At 41.4% G+C, this 17240-nt stretch overlaps 1 protein-coding gene across 2 annotated transcripts in view; it reads left to right on the top strand.

Moving 5' to 3' along the window:
• Window positions 1–17240, top strand: part of MRPL23 (mitochondrial ribosomal protein L23) — a 233735-nt gene that overhangs the window by 2279 nt on the left and 214216 nt on the right. For both annotated transcript variants that reach the window (XM_021400966.1, XM_021400967.1), the window contains exons 4-8: window positions 409–482; window positions 8289–8624; window positions 10418–10534; window positions 10642–10730; window positions 10822–10984. In XM_021400966.1, the coding sequence (XP_021256641.1) occupies window positions 409–482; window positions 8289–8450 (236 nt within the window). In that variant the 3' untranslated portion in view covers window positions 8451–8624; window positions 10418–10534; window positions 10642–10730; window positions 10822–10984. The remainder of the gene's footprint in view (window positions 1–408; window positions 483–8288; window positions 8625–10417; window positions 10535–10641; window positions 10731–10821; window positions 10985–17240) is intronic.

Genomic DNA, 17240 nt, shown 5'->3' with positions numbered 1-17240 from the left:
TCTCATTAATTGGGCAGTAAAAATTGACCAGTCTGAAGCTGCTTAGTGGTCATTTCCTCATTATTTGACTGCAGCTGTTAACTCTGGGAGGACAGTTTATTTCTCTCGGCCCTCTACTCACAAGAATTTCCTCTTTGCTGCTTTGCAAAATTTCTGTTGTGACCATGAAAGCAAGTCAGCAGTTTGAGTATGGTGATGTGTCCTCTCCTTACATGTGAGCAGTATTTACCAACTTCAGTACATTTTAGTAATTGTGATACTACTGTGTAGTATGTATGTTGATATTGAAGGAATAACATTAATCTTAACAAAACATCAAGGTTGGTGAAGCCCCCCCTTCAGCCTGGTCTTGCTTTCGGGTGCTTGGAAGTCCTGTGTAGTTACACATGGGCCTCTTCTGTTCCGCAGGTGCAAACAACAGGAGAAACCATAAGAATCAGAGAGTGAAGAAGCCAGATTACAAAGTCGCCTATGTACAGCTGGTGAGTTAACATGGATGCTTGTGGGGAAAGAAGAAGGAGCTGTTAATCAGCCAAGCTGGAAGTAATGCTTAGTGAATTGTCCAGTTGGCTGACTATTTCTTCCAGTCCTCTAGCACAGACATTTTCTTTAATGTGTTCCAGAACGTATAAAGACATTCGCTGATCTAAATGACTTAGTTGAAAAACAAATTCAAACAAAATGTTAGTTTTCAAGTCCCATTTTTGTCTGAGGCTTCTATGTAAGTTATGGTCTGATGTCATATGGTGCTGCTTTGCCAGTGAGTTTCATACTGACCCTGTACTCTGGAAAGTTCATGACTTGTGTGGTTGATTGCTGAAATGTCCAGTAAGTAAAAGAATATATTGTAAGGGTTGGGTTAAAGCTCTTTGGATCTCTGAGAAGACTAAGGCATATTCCCTGGAGAGCTTTTAGTCATGTCTAATAAGTGTGCTTTGTGGCTAAACTGGGTTCTAAAACATATGTTGGTTGCCCAGTGGAAAAGGAGCTTCATGTTCTTATGAGTTTCTTTCGTAACAGGAGCGTATTATAGTTCAGACTTCTCTTGGGCTTACCTGGCTACAAGGAAAAAAATGCCACCCGTGAAAGAAAAACCTTTCACGTACCAAAATTACATTAAAGGGATGCTATTTATGGTTGTAAAACCATAAGTTCAAAGTTGTTGTTGGCAACGCAACCTCTGTGTTACTCTGTCCTGGGACACTGAGTTAGTGTGGGGGAACGTTGCGAGATCTTACAGTTTAAAGACTGTGTAACAATTCACACGGACTTGTGATGAGATGAAAGATGCATAGACAATGGGAAATAATGATATTCATTTATTTTTTAATTTCTCAGACTGTAAATGATCTTAGAAGTTTTTCTTTAAGTCCCTTCTAGGGAGGGCTGTGGAAGGAAAATCAAGAACTCTCTTTTTTTGTAGACAGGCCTTATCTATAAAAGAACAGCATGAAATACAGTGTTAATAGAAAGTAACAGTTTTATGTTTAAATGAGGGCTAGCCTTCATTTACTGTGATGGAGTTCAAGGCAAACCTCCTCTTGATGAAGGCTCGTGTTTTGATGACAAAGAAAACAGGCCTTTTTCAAGGAAGAGTCTCTGTTTTGTTGGACAAATTCCCCCTCTTGGAGGGCAGACTATTGTCTGCGGGGTTTCTGTCTGCAAGAGATTAGGTATGACTAATTTATTAAGAGCATAGCTGAGGAATTGAATGTCAGGAGTGATTTTGTCTTAGGAGTTACTTTCTCTGGGTGATGTTCCTTAGTAGGTAATTGGAGGCACTTTCTGTTGTCACAGCCTCTTGGTGGTGATGGCTCATGCTTTTAGAGACTTGCTTCCCTAAACTGAAGCAGACGTGCATCTCTAGTGAATTTTGGTCAGTTCTCAAATTTTATTTTACTGTATTTAACGCAGTCTTGTTTCTGTGTCTGCTGAATCGAGAATGGGGGCAGTCTGCAACCCGCAGACAAATTCAAGGGTAAAGAATGGAAAGCAAAATGTTGTATTTCTATGGAAAGCCACTCATTTAAGACAGTTCCCATGTGCATTTAATTCAAGTTCAATTTCTGAGCTTAGAATAGTTGTCATCTCCTTATTCGCAACTATTGCATTACCTAGCGTAGTACTGGAAGTGGTTGTACACCAATAGTGCTGGGAATTGCCCTATTGTGTCTACTGGGCAAATTGTTCTGTGCAGACCTCTGTGTTGCTGTGGCTGAGGAGTGTTCTTGATTCCTGAAAGAACAAGCGTCCCTTGCAGTCTTGTCCTATCCAACAATATCACTCTAGGTTATTATAGAATGCTGTGTTATCACCTGTGCCATGAGTGGAGTCAGGGAATCACCTTAAAGTTTTTGTGGTACAGCACCCTAGGTGAGGAAACTGACCGTTTAAGCAGATGTCTGCATGTTTTCCCTTCACCTCATTCCTGGGCTCTTTACTGTTTTTAATTCTATTGTAGTCGCCTGTGAATTCTAATCTTTAGGTTTGTCTCTTTTTTTTTTTGTCCTTTTTTTTCTTCTTTTGTTCTTTACTTTTCATTGCTATTTCTGGTGTCTCAGACAGTGAGCTCCCAGTTCTGTGTTCACACCAGCTTTAAATGCTGGGCGAGGCCAGAAAGCCAGCATTCTTTCTGAAGCGGAAGGTTTTGCCTTCATTCTCATTCATGGTGTGATTCAGGCCAAAACAGGCCCTATGCAGTCCATTGTTATTATCTGCCTAATTTAGGAAAGTTTGGTAACCACTGTAAAATCCTTTTTTAATGAGAATTATTTTGCATCTGCCGTGAGTCAGAGTAGCAGGGCTTTCCCACCATTTTTACCAGCTGTGTTTTCTCTCATTAATCCAGTTTCAAGTTAAAACTGCTTATGACTGGAAAAATAACCGTGTTTTTGGAAGGTCTTGGGTTGGTCTTTGTGTTGCCCACTAGGTGGAAGTGTTGTTCTTCCCGGTGAGCCTCACTGGCTGCTCTAGTGTGGTTTACCTGAATGACACGGAGCATATTTCTCATGACTGCTTTTGCTTGCTCGCTTCATAAAACATCATTTTATGTGTTCCAGTGCGATGTACATATCCATTAACTTACTGCAGGAGTCTCAAAGGTGGAAAGTCGTAGTCGATACACCCTTAAGTGTCACAGTAGTGCCCCAGCTGCTCCACATGTAAGAATTGTTGTCCTTTCTTTTCCAAATACTATTTCTTGGAGATTCAGGGCTGTTTACTCTATTCTCAGGCTGTAACTGGACAAATACATGATCAGTCCAAGCATAATATTTTCACGCTAAAAAAATACCTCAAATCATAGAAGGCTGTGGATCAACAATATCTTGCAATTCCAGAGTCTGCCTGCCTTTTTTTCCCCTTCTGGAATGTGGTGAGAAAGGTTTAAGTTAGAGATTTTTACTTTTGCTATCAAATCCTACTTTTTAATGCTGATTTTTTTTTTAATGGAAATCAAATCTATATATCTATGCCAAGTAACTAAAACAGCAACCTTTTATCAGATTAAATTATAATTATCCTAACGTTACTTAAAAGAACTGAAAGAAAAAAGCCACTGGTAAACTCTACAGTTACATCAACATCATGGAAATTAAAAAAAAACAACAACATCCCCTCCTCCTCCTTCACTGTTCTCACTGTTTAGCTCAGCAGGTGTTAGCACCCGTGGGAGCTCAACTGTAGACAAGCCTCTGGAATCCAGACCTATTTTTAATTAAACCTGTTTTGAGAAATCTAATGGAGATGGCTGTAAAAAGGAGTCTGACCTTGTCAACATTAGGACTAACACCTATTTAGCTACATGAATGATGGCACCGGTGGGAACATTTTTGCAAATGCTTTCTCCTTAGACCCTGCCTACAGTGTCCCGTACATTCTCAGTAATTAACCCATTTGCACATCAGATGTGACATACAATGAATTTAGAGTAAACTTGGGTGTGCTGTTTGCTGTACTATTCCTCTGCGAGTTTTGAAGCTGTTTCTATGTGCCGTCTTTCCATACATTTTAATATCAGATGTTACAACGTGCAATAGTAGAAGAATTGTTGAAATGCACTGGATTATTAAACTTAACTGCATCTGCTGCTACTGCTGGACTGAATCCCGTGCTGTTGGGAGTCCAACATTTTTTTAGTTAGCGATACTATAAACATCACTTTTCTGCTAATTCTGAAGGACAGTAGTAAGTGCTTCAATGATCTAAATAATCAGAAGACCTCACAGTTGTTTACATGAGCGGTGTTTGCTGCGTCATTCCTACACAATAATATCTTTGCTGACCTCCTTTTCCTAAACTTTTGAAGGGACTCAAAGGTCAGAAAAGTACAAGTGAGTTTATGCTGGATAATCCTTCCAGCAATTTTCTGACATGAGGCTCAGCAGTGGAAAGGCTAACACTTGACTTCATAGGCCTAATTATGGTCACTTAACCTCCCATTAAAATGAATGGAGGCAATTTGTACCACTTGATGTTGTAACTCCTTCTGCAAACTCAGGGAGCAAGGTGTGTTTTCACCCTTTATAACCAGTAAGACTTGAAGTGTAAGTTAAAAATGTATTTTCAGTGTTTAGGTCACTTGTTATCTTGAAAGATGTTAATATGTAATAAATGAATAAAGACCCTGTGTATAAATCAGTTTTACATTTGGGTACAGCTGAAATGAAGATTAGATTTGTGCAGGAGTAAAAGTTGAATGGTTCCCAATTCTGTAACCTAAACACAGGACCACACATCTCGCTTGTATACAACCTTAGAATTCCTAGGAAGAAGGGAGGTCTCTGGGAAGACCCTAAATTGAGAATACTAACATGTAGAAAGATCACACTGACTTTATTTTTTTTTAGGTACTTTTGTAATGCTTCTATGACTTCATTAATGATTTATTCTTTAACGTTTTAAGGCCTCGTATAAGGGGATGTCGAGGGAGAGCTTATTCTGACAGACTCCAAAGATATCACCTCACGTTGCTGCATTGTCAGTGAAACAACTTTTTCACAATCCAATTCCAAGACAAACTAAATTATCTAAGCAAAACTGCTTTTTTTTTTTTTTTTTTTGGTCAGTATCTGTCTTTTTTACAGTGCTTTCTTTTAGCACAGCTGTCAGATAGGAGGGTGTTCTCACTTTCTCCCACTTTTGCTGTGCTTCCGATGGAGGTAACTGTGCTGGCAGAAGTTCTAAAGGAAGACCAAATCCTAGCTTTTTCGGAGTCCAAGTCAGTTTATGAATTTCAGTAAATCAGTGAAAGGGAAGACTTCGGTTACATGGCTTGCAAAAGGTAAAACGCTGAACAAATGTAAGGTTTAGGAATGAGAACACAAAATTTTGCATCCTGGTTGTATATCCTAGTGGTTCTTGTTCTGACAGTTTGGAAACCATGTAAAATCCTTCCTCTGATGAACTTAGTAGAAATTCTGTTGTTTGCTTTATTTTGGTTAGGATTTCATTTACTGTATAGCTGGCAGATTACTGCTGTATAGAAGGGAAAACTTTTACAAAGGAAAATGTATCTCTTAAGCAGGATTGCATGAAGGAACGAGGACCCCTCTATTTCTTTGCTAGGCATTGTTTTGAGAAGGTGGCGTATGAGCTGAAACTTTGGTGGCCTCTGGCATCACGTTCAAGATGCACCAAATATAAACACGGCTGGATAGACTCTCAACACTTGATGTAAGCTGATGCCTCTTGGTATTTTTGAAATTTGAAATACCCAAGATACAGGCTTCTTTTGAAAACTAGCTACTGAGCATGCACTACAGCTATTTTTCATACAGCTTTCATCGCTGCAGAGTCTTACAGCGCAGTATTACTGCATAGTATTGTTACTTAAGATTTATCAACCTTCAGTTCTCAGGGTGTAATGTCTTGGCTGTTTCGAATCGTGTCTGGCTGCCAGCCAAAATCAGAATTTCTTCACAAAACAAGAGCTGGAAAGAGCCAACTTGTCTGTGCTGATTTTGATTTATTAAAAGACTCCAGATACAGATTGACATTTTTCAGCTCAATATTTGACTTTCACCAGCCTTGAAATGGGAACTGGGAGCGCTTTGATAAACAACTGAAAGGTTTGCCTGGTTTCATTACACCCTCTTTGCATATCTTTTTAAATTTTCTATTCCCTCTTTTAAAAATAATAACTGTTTTGCAATGCTTAGTGAATTACTGTGAACGTTGTTAGTATGCTTTAAGGACAGCTTTCCTTCATTTGCCAATAAGAGAAAAGCTTTGGTGTTGGAAGCATACCAGAATGGAAGTGCTGCATAACAAGAACCCCTTACTACGGTGTTACCAATATGAACACTTCTCACATTTTCAGTGTAGGTGGTATGCCTACCATGTTATTCTGAATTGTTTTCCAATGTGTTTAACTAAAATGGCTTCCTCTCCAGGATGGATGAGTCCTTAGAATCAGCCTTGTCTTTTCTGTAGGTGCTGCGGGGCCGAGCAACCTGCCTGCATTACAGTTTAAATCACAGTAATTTTTTGTAATGTAAAAAAAATTATTTTCCAAATGCTTCAGTGTGCTAACATCTCAGGCAGCCTCAAGGGTGTTTGCTGCTGATCCCACTACAGGAAGAATTTCAGTAGGCTACAGCTTTGGGATTGTTCAAGGACACTGATAATGCCTATTTCTGTACCTCAGAATGGAACTATACTTGAGTTGTCATGGGGCAGCTATTATAAGCCTACCTGTTGGTAACTGAAAGGTACAAAAGAGTTGAAACTCCCGAGTGTACGCTGTGGAAAGGAAAACCATGATTTGTTCCAGTTGATCTTATCCAGGCTAGAATCTAGGAAAGAGCAATGTACACAGCAGCTCCCTTGTTGTTTTTGTAGTATGGTCAGGCTCTTAGGAAACCCCCAAGAAGTATGCACTACAAAAACAACTGGAGCATTGCTGGGTATGAGTTGATATTTCCTAGATTCTAGTCTGGATAAGTTCAACTGGGATAAGTCATGGTTTTTCTTTCCAAAACGTATGCTTGAGGTTTAAATTCTTTCACACCTGTAAATGACCCTGTTGAGTGTATATGGCTAAATGGAACATAGCACGCATTCAGCAGGGTCAGGGACACAGTGGCAGGTTTTTTTTTAATTTAATTATGTCGTATTTTTGATTCCAGAATATAGTATAGATAGCTGTGTCGTGGAAGGCTCATTTCATCCCCTTTGTGGGGCTGTTTCTTAATTGTGCCTCTGATTCGGTTATGTTTATTGCACAAACGTAAAGAGTAGATGATCTGAAAAAATTGCTTTCATCCAAGGCAATTAAATGCTATTGTTGAGATTTCTGTGTAGTATTCTGCCAATGAAGTTAATGTATGATAAGATTTGTAAGTGTTTTGGAGAATAATTTTAGAGTCATGAATTATGAGCTATCAGTTATGAGCTTCATTATGCGAAGTCCCATATGGAATGCAAAGGAATGGAAGGGCTGATATTGTTGAGTTTAATGAAGTTGTGCTTAGCGCAAACACCACTAAAAAGCAAGCAGATAATGTTAATGGGATAGAACATTTCCACAGAATAATGGTTTCCTGCTGTTAGATAAAAACTAGAGACCAAGCAAATGTTTATTTTCCAAGTGGGAGACATAGATCTGATGATGATGTTACACTAAAATGACTTGTCTTTTAGACAGAATGACTGATGCAGATGTAATCACTTTAATCTCATCAGTGATGGATTAGACAGATTGTTCCCACTGTAATTATTTTACTCTGTTGACTTTATTCCTGTTGATAAGAGACCTCTGATATCTGTTATTCTGTGTTCCCACATTACACCCTATAATAACAGCTGCTAGATCTGTTCCTTCTGATCTGTGATGAGATTTAAACAACTGTAACCACTACTTGTATCCTAAGTATTAACATAATGAATGGTTACTCTGCCATGTATTTCCCTGATGGTGTGACTTTAACAAAATTGCTTATTTTGCTAATCTTGCTTTTACTATATGACTCCTATAACATATCTGAGCTGGCTCAATATCTTTGAAGAGGTGTGTCTCCTGACCATTCATTCTACAAAGAAAGTTGCCAGTATCTTAATTTCCACACAAAAGAGAAGAGGCAGAAAGCTAGCTTTTGAGGGGAGGGGGAAGGGGAGGAAATATAAGCGTATCTCAGGGAGAGCACTGGAAAGAGGTCTTGGGAGTTAAGAGGTACCATTTTGCACCAACTGAAATTTCAGGACGGTCTTTCATTGTAATTCTAAGTATATGCATCATACCTGTTGCAGAAAGGCTGGAATGTTTGTTTGACCATATGTTTTCTCTTTAGGGTCAAGGGAAAACCTTTCAGTTTCCCAACCTGTTTCCAGAGAAAGAAGACTCAGAAGCTGAGGCTTTCGATGACTTCAGGAACAAGTTCATGGAGAAAGAGCAGCAGAGCAACAAGGGTGACCCCAGACGAGGCGGAGTCCCCGATTGGTTTGGACTTTGATGCAAGAAGCCAGCTGCCTTTTTTTAGGCCCGGAGGGATTTTAATCAGTAGAACTTGTACTCTTCTTGTAATGACTGAGGGTTTATTCCTGAGCAGTGCTTGCTAGCGTGTTTTTTTTTTTTTCCTGGCTGTTTATTCTCGACTACAACAAAATGGCCCTAAAGAAAATAAAAGGTAAAATAAATCTGACTGCATCAGATCTTTCCTATGAACTTGGGGACTATTTCTGCAATGTGAAATTGCTTCTTGTTTCTGATTGTCATTGTACTTACCTTCTTTCTCCTTCTACAGGTCATTTGAGTAGAAGTAGGAGGCATTTTGTTTCCCAGGATAAGTGTGTTTTGCACTGAATAGAATGTATAAAAGTCTTGACAGGACAGCTGAGGTTGGACAAAAAGTTGCAGATAATTGGACTGTAGGCTCAGGACATAGGTTTCCCTTATTGTCAGTTACTGTGTTTTGCTGTCCTGTGCACTGCCTTCCTTCCAAAGCAACCCCCTTTCCTGGAGATGTGGTCTGATTTCACTCCTTCCTTAATGGCTATGTGGTATTTTGGACGCAGGTTCTATTAGATAGGCTTGTGGGTGTGTGATCCCCAGAAGCCTCAAGAAATGGACAAAGGTGGTGCACAGTCTCTGCTGGCTGTTGTGCAATGCAGGTAATTGCCTTCTGTGACCAGTCTGCCCCAGGAACATTTAAGAGCTCAGTTGTGCTAATATTCCTTCCCCTGCCCACAGCTACCTTGCAGTGCTGGCAAGAGTCCTGTGTAGACACAGTTGTATTGGCATAAAAACGATACTGCAAGTGTAGACTGTTTTGTGCTCTGGACTAGTAAAAAGGCTCTTTTTACTTTTCTGGTGCACCTCCCTTTACTTCCAAGTTGCTGGTGCCAGGGCAGTGGTAGAACTTTTTTCGTCCTTCAAGGCTGCCACGTTTAGGTTTTTCATTTCTTGGCTCTGCAGCTGTTTCTCCTTGCTTTGATGAGGATATTTTCTCTTTTCCTTTGTCAAGTAACATGCTCTGCTGGTGTGTCAGGAGCAGCAGGGAAAAGAGGAGGGCTAACAGGGGCTTTATCATGGATAGAAGGAAGGATGTGTTTCTGCAGGCCGTTAGCTATAATGCTAGCATGTGCAGGGTTAAAATTATGGCTCATGTTTCCTCAGCTTCTGAATTGTGCCACTTGGAGCAATTGGCAGGGTAGTGAATGAGCCCTTGCCTTGAACACATCTACTCGGGTGCTCTCCATTGTTGTTCCCTGTCTGAACTTCTTGTTTGGACAGCTAGCAAGATGTTTATAAGGAAACAGCTGTTCCCCAGAGAGACAGTCCAAGTAGGATTTTATGCGCCCCCTTCTGTTCATCAGTCACCTCTTTCCCCCTGCTACATCCTCTCTGCACAACATTCCGTCTCCTTCTGCAGTTTGTTGCTTACAGCTTCAGTGTTTCTCCCACCCCCATCTTTATCTAGCGTCCAAGGGGGATCATGCGTGATGATTTTTGTAAGTTAGCTGATGCTTAAACAGAGAGATGCTCTCTGAGAGGCGGGAGATAAAGGAGGATTTGCTACTCCTAGCCTGCCAGGAGAGTTACAATAGTAGATGTGGAAAAATACCGAGTTCACTGAAAAAAGTTTTTGAGTTTGGCATATCTGCAAAGCCAACACTTCCAGAGTTTTGTAGTGACACGTAAAACTTCAGGTTAAATTGGGAGCTGGCCTGCAGTTTTAAAGTGTGAAAACTGAATTTGTCTAGATAAAAGGGTCTCTCTTCTGCTGTATGCAGTTTTCTTACCTTTCCCCCCAGCCCCTCCTTTTACTTTATTTATTTATTTATCTTATTTTTTAATTAATGGATTGTTTTTCAAACTTCTACCTCAGTTTGGAGTTGATCCATGCAGAGTCTGGGGCTTTGCTCCTTTTCTGTAGTGTTACAGAATTTGCTGTTTTTTCATCACTTTCCTTTGTGTTAGCTTCCAATTTAGGTAACTCCGTCTTTACCATGGTGACAGTGAAATTACAAGAATTCATCTAGCACTGCCATGTAACTTCCTAGCTGGTTGGTCAGCCTTGAGCAAGCAAACAGTCAGGTATGTGGTAGTTCTTGATAAATTAGGCTATATTCCATATGCTAGGTGTAACAGCAAGTTGAGATATTAACCACCAGGCTCTCTGACTTCCCTGTTGTGGTCCTCAGGAGAGGTTGGAGTCACCAGCTTCCGTACTGGCATTGAGAACCCAAGCTGAGAGGAGTTTATTTGCAGTACCAAATATGCACTAGGCTGAGTGAGTATCAAAAGTTACAGGGCAGGTCTACCATGCTTTGCTACTCTGATTTCTCCATGGGTGATTAATTTTTAGCTCATGTTCAAAACAGGTTTCTGACTGGAGTGGCACAAAAGGGAAGAAATAGAGAGATGAGTATACCCATATCTATATGAACTTGCTGCAACCAAATTCTGGCAGATACTCAAGCTACTTTTAAGAGAAAGAACTTACGTTTCCAGCTACCTCTAAAACAGTGTACCTGTGAAATTAAGGTAAGATTAAGAAAATAAAATTCAAAGTCCCATTTGCTTTGATGCTCAGATTTCCCAAGGAAGCGTGATTATAAAGATGCCAAGTCCTTCCCAGTCTCTTGTTGACTATGGTTTCAGAGGAGGTGCTAGTTCTTTATATATGTAGTCTTTCACAAATCCTGTCTCCCAGACGGTACAGGTAGGTTAGAAGGTAATGGAGATAACACTTGTATATGAAGTCAGGGTTTGTGTCATGAACAGAGAAACATAGCAGATGAGTGGTGAAGCAAGGACAGCGAGGTCTCAGAATTATGTAGTTGTGTTGATTAAATCGTGCTCATTCCAGCACATCCTGATGTTCTGGGTGATGCAAGAGATCAGCAAATCCTGTGAGGTCACATGTAGCCCTGCTTTCAGTGGTGTCAAGCTGTCCTTGGCAATGTCAACAGCCATACCTGTGGCCAAGAGTTCAGATGCACGCATGAATAACTTCTCCAAGGACCAAAGTAAAGACTTGGTTGAGGCTGATGTTCGCTTTAGTGCAGGAGAAGCCGCATCCCACACTTGGCGTGCACAGCTCTGCAGCTGCTGGCTTCTCTGATGTGCAGGGGAGACGTTTCCCCTTTGTACGTGCGCAACCCCCCAAAGAGAGCAATGTGCTGGAACAGCGGATGCGCAATTGCCTGCGTAGGCCGCTCTGGTGGAGAAAGGCACCCAGCTATGATGAGAGTTGTTGCAACCATACCATTACGCTTCAGAGGGAACACACAATTGCTTTTTGTTTACTTGTATTTATTATTTTTTTTTTACATCAAACCAAAATGAATTGCAGAGACAGTGACTTCGTAAAGTGACTTCTTTAACATTATAGCTTTGAAATGAGTTTTGCACTGTAGCTCCTGCTACAGAGTTCTAGTGATGGGTTCCTTGTGGATCATGTAAAAAAGTGTGGGTGTGTGCAGGTGGCAGGTGACAAAACTCCTGTGTGTTCTGACCACTTGTCACCAGAGCCTCACTACATGAAATCAGAGAATGCAAATGTTTTTCTTCAAGAGATTGAATTGGGAAGGCATATAGTGCAGCTCAGCTGATAAGTAGTTTGTCTCAGAGTTCCATTTTCTATGTATAAGCCTCCCTGTGTCAAAGTGTATCCTGCAGATCAGTGGCCAGTTTTATGGGTTTTGTGCATCATTCCCTCTCTGTTAGGCTACTTAATGGTTAAGAGAAAATACTAAAATAAATGGTAAAAATGAAGTAAATACAACTTCATGGTGTATTTAGCAAATATTCCTGCTCTGTAGAGTGGAAAGCCATGGAGCGGGGGCTGTAAATGGCTCGCTTTCATGGACAAACAAGACTGGGAATGGGTAATCTGGAGTTTCAGATGTCTGCTTCAGTACTGGGACTCCCTAATTACGCATCTGCCGAAAGAAGAGTATTCAACAGTCTGATCCATTGTTGTCCCACTGTTGCTAAATATCTGAATGGCTAAAACAGTGGGAAAATCATGCTTATTTGATCCAAAGTTGTCTTGCTGTGGAAAAGTGTTCATAGCTGGAAAACTCCTCATCTGTTTGCGTTATCTCAATTATATGAAAAAAATCTGGACAATTATTGAATTTTCATGTTGAAAGACAGACTGGTGCTTCTTCAGCAGTCACAAAGGGAGGTAAGGGTTGGGGAGGGGATGCCTCCTTACTGTGTGAATCAGAGCAGGGTGCATAAAACAAGCAGTGTGTTTACTGGAAGGACTGAAAGCCATCAAACTTTTGTCTTGACAATGCTGCTTTCTCCTGCAATAGAGTTCAAGGTCTGCTCGGAGGCCAATTTAAAACAGTTCTTGGAGAATGGCTTTCCAGACGTGAGCCTTGGCTTATATGCCAATGCTCCTTGGTACCATGGCTAAAGAGGAGCATTGTGATAATCCTTTTTGACCTCCTGAATAACACAGACCATAAAACTTCATGCTGTAGTTTCTGTGTATAGGCTAGAAACTTGAGGTTGAATGTTACCTGGCATGGATTTCAAGGCTTGAACTTGACAAGCATTGCAGGACAAATTAAATTTCCTTAAATAAGTTGGGCCCAAGCAGCATGTTGTCATCTGACCTGTGAATTTCTTAAAGTGGTTGTAATAGGGAAAAATGAGCATTACTGTTTAAGATTCATGTGTTTGTGGAGAAGAGAGGTAATTCTTATAAATATTATTTTCTTTAAATGGGAAAGGCTTTAGAATAGCTGAGATGACATCCTAGCTGAGCCATTTCTTCTAGAGTGACTTATGGCTGTTTAGACAGAATTTAGCTCTTTGTATACAGTATGGCTTATCAAAGTGTGTGCTGCTGTTGTGGGCACACCCAGCTTGTAGAATTCAGGAGATACCTCATTGTCGTTTATTCTGTGGCCTGAGAACACAGTAACTAGGATCTGGTGCAAAACTAATTGTTGTAGTTACAAAACCTAACTGCTGATCAGTCTTCTTAACCTTTCCCGCCTTCAGCTATTAGCAAGTGCAATGAATGGAAAGTGATTACAATTTTGGAGAATTTGTGCAGTACTGAATTAGGCTCTGCCTTTTCGTCTGTGGTGACTGGTACTTCAGAAAGCATCCTGAGGCCACACATAGTATTCTAGGTACGTAGGTCTTCCTTGGGATCTGGCCCTTACATAATGCCATCAGTGCCTCATTTTTCTCAAGTTTTGGGATTAAGAGTCAGACCAGTGTCAGTGATTCAAGGCTTGGAAAAGGTCCTTTTCTAAAAAAAGGCCGGGGAAGCTCCCTCTGTTGAATCAGTGTGGTTTGGAAGCGTTTTGACTGTTGTCCATTTGTACGTACCTTGGAAAAAAATAATTCCTGAGAGGCAGAGCACACTTTAGCGTAGCAGGCAAAGGTGCAGCAAGGCAAAGGAAATGAGTATTCTGGAAACAGAATGACTGTGGGGTGGGCAAGTGCGAGCCTTAATAAGGGGAGGGAGAGGCCAGAGAGTTGTTCTGTATCATATGGTGCATTTCCAGTGAGTCTGTGCTGAAAATGCAGAGCTGGTGAAGGTCCTCCTAGGTCAAACAGTCCCTCTCCTCAAACAGAGACTGCTGCAGACCGAGCTGTGCCAATGCTTGCACACATGGCAAACCCAGTGTGTGGTGTGTCACAACAGCTGTCAAAGACTGGTCGTCATACCCAGAGTCTCTAAACATCCTGTTTATCCCTGCAAGGAGGAACACTTGATTGAAAGATAAATACCAAAAAAAACCCAACAACCAAAACTGGTGCTAGAAACAACATTTGCCCTTGGGCTAACAAACCTGAAAACAAAAGAAAATAAACATAGGATGGAGGCAAACAGATTTCCACACAAGGCCAGATTCTAAAAGGGATTTAGGAGCTTAGCTTGTTTTGGCATGCTTGAAAAAGAAACAGCCGTCTGGGTGCCAGGATTCTTCAGGCTCTGTATGAGTGCGCGTGCATCAGGGGGAGAGCGTGGGGAAAGGCGAGGTGGCTGCGGTGTTGTGCGGGGGACTGGAGGACATTGGAGCTGCCGGAAAGCTTTGTGCAGGGTCACCCTTGGGGCATAGCTTGTACATTTAATTTTTTTTTCTTATTTTCTGTTTTTTTGGAAAAATTTAGCATGCTGAAAAGATCTCCACGTTGGCAGCGAGATTTTTTTTCTTTCTTCTCCCTCTGTTTGTTTGTTGTTCATTTGTTGCTGCACGGGAGGTCTGTTTACTTTGCTCAAGAGAATGAGGGACCCAAGAGACTGCTCTGCATGCAAAGCTTTTATGGAAGGGGCTAGGGGAGGAGAAGGGGAGGAACTTTCCAGGCCTTATGAAACACAACTGAAGGAGTCTGTGGGTTGTTTCGTTTGCTGCTTTGCCCAGTCCATGTTGGGCCTGGTATTGCTACTGATTCTGCAGGTATAACTGTGCCACGGCTTCAAAGATGGGTCTCACTGTTAAGGGCCCCCTGGGCAAACCTCTACAGGGGAGTATGAGGAGGTCTGAGAGGCCCTTTGACCAGATATTAAGGCTCTGAGTATCTACTGTCTGCTCTCTGGTGTGTAACATTCATCCCCTCTACCTGTGGGGTCTTTACTGATGGGTTGTTTTCAAACTCAGTCTCACCACCTGCCTGCTAACCCTTCTGAATGAATTTGTCCCTGAACATTGAGGTGAATTCAGCTGTGCCATTAAGAATCTCCCACAGACAAGCCCAGCTCAGCCCTTTGGTCTAGCAATGTAGTGCTTTAAAGAGGACTTTTCCAGAGCCGCGCATTGCATGATTCAGTCAACTTCTGAATGCTTCAGTTTCTGCAGCTGGGCTTAATAGACTGTGTGCCAACTGGAGGAAAGGAAATACAGACCTGCGTTGCTCTGTTCGCTTCCTTTCAGCTGGCATCTCAACGGATGAGGCAGTTTTGTCTAGCCACCCTTGTGTCCTATGATACAAATAACTTGAAAAAGACAATAAGGGGAAAACTAAGGGTTCTATGCAAAGGAGGTGAATCTTTAGCTTGACAAATGGAAACATCCCCTGGGATGCTTCTTTCACGGGTACTGTAGGTTCTTAGCACTGAGAGCTGATGAAGTGGGCATCTTACTGCAGTGTGCAGGAATTCCTGATGAAAATGATGGATAATTCAAATGGAACAGACTTGAGAGTAATGCAGTGTTCTGCTATTTGTAGTTTTCTTACCCTTTTTTGGCTTGTAAAATACCAGAAACGGATCTGCCTTTAACCTCTTACTTTTGAAGCACCTCTTTTCTAGCAGTGGTCTGTTCTTCTCTCCAGCCTTGGTGCACAGCAGAAAGGAGAAAATGTTGATTGGCAGAGGGATTTGTCTGCTTTTGAGTTGACAGTCTGCGATTCTTTTATCTGTTTCCTGTTTTAACCAATAAGAAAATTGCCTGATGTCCTGGAACATCTTTCTGTGTTGTAAAGGATCCTTGGGGCGCACCATGTTGTGTGCTATTCTGCATCCAAATGGAAGGGAGTTGAAGAACCAGCTGTGACTGTGGTTGAGGAAGCAAAATAAGACTTATTGTGAAAAGTGATTGAAAAGTCCGTAAATTATCATTCTAGAGAAGGGGGGAATGAGAGGGAATGTGATTAGAGACGGACTACCAAGAAATATCTCACCTTACGATGTATGAGAGTGGGGACTGTCAAAGAAACAAAAGAGAGAGCAAGACAGAAACTGTCACAGAATTATTTTCACTCAACATTGAGTTGTTTAGTGTTATGCAATACTTTGCCACAAAATGTCAAGGCCAAGAACTGCTGCATGCAGACACACTCTGGCTGTTTCTGTGGATAACCAAGATATCAAAGAGCTAATAGTAATATTAAAGGAACGAGAGTTATGGGAAGTCGTCAGAGTCACATGTGTCAAGGCAAAAGCCGGCTCCAGCAGATGGAAGTGGGAATAGGAAGAGACTTATTTCCTTGGGAAACAAAATAGCCACTGAGCTGTCTCTTGCAGGGTTTCTTTTTCTGACCTCTGGATCAGCCTCTGTCGTGTTTCAGAATCCCAGCCAAGACAGAGCTTGGGAAAGATGGCAAGTTTGGCAGCTGGTTCACCTAGAGTATGTCTAGCTGTGTGTTAGACCGTGTGGGAAGGTGTAACACCTTCTGCATTCTTCAGCTGCCAGTTGTGAACACCCTTCCCTGAAAGGAAAGGTCATTTCTGTGGCTTGTGAATCAGGAGAGTCAGCTTCACTTGTAGACTACTCAGCTGAGCTTGGATCAGTTCCTTAATCTCTCCTTATGCCTTGGCTTTTTGTTGTAGAAATTATCCAAGGATGGTCACTTCCCCAACACCCCTCCTGTCTGTGTGGCTACTGTTTGGGGGTCTGTAGTGAAAAGTGTCCCCTCCATTCCCTCCGTGGTTGAGGATGATGCACTACACAAAACACCAATATACTGAGGTTGAAGTCTGGTTTTCTGTTTTGCTTTTTTTTTTTTTTTTTGTATCTCTTTGAACTGTCAGGAAGAAGTAGTGTGGGAGCTTTGAACACCTTAGCTGTGGAGACATGCCGTTCAGTAACAGCTCCTCAATAAAAGAGCTGTTTATTTTTATTGCATTTTCTTTTCACTGTTTTTAATAACTATAAACAACCTCTGTGCAGAATGTATCTTGAAACTCGCAACCAGCTGGGTGAGGGGCCTTTGTATTGATTTCAGGCCTGGGGAGAAGAGAACATAACAGGTCCCTGACTGCTCCAGCCACTTCCTGCCTGCCAAGGAATGCTGGAAACAGAGGTCCTTATTGCACAAGTAATTA

The sequence above is a fragment of the Numida meleagris genome, chromosome 6 (genome assembly GCF_002078875.1).
Source record: "Numida meleagris isolate 19003 breed g44 Domestic line chromosome 6, NumMel1.0, whole genome shotgun sequence".
Classification (NCBI taxonomy): Eukaryota; Metazoa; Chordata; class Aves; order Galliformes; family Numididae; genus Numida; species Numida meleagris.
This window is presented reverse-complemented; position numbering and strand designations above follow the sequence as displayed.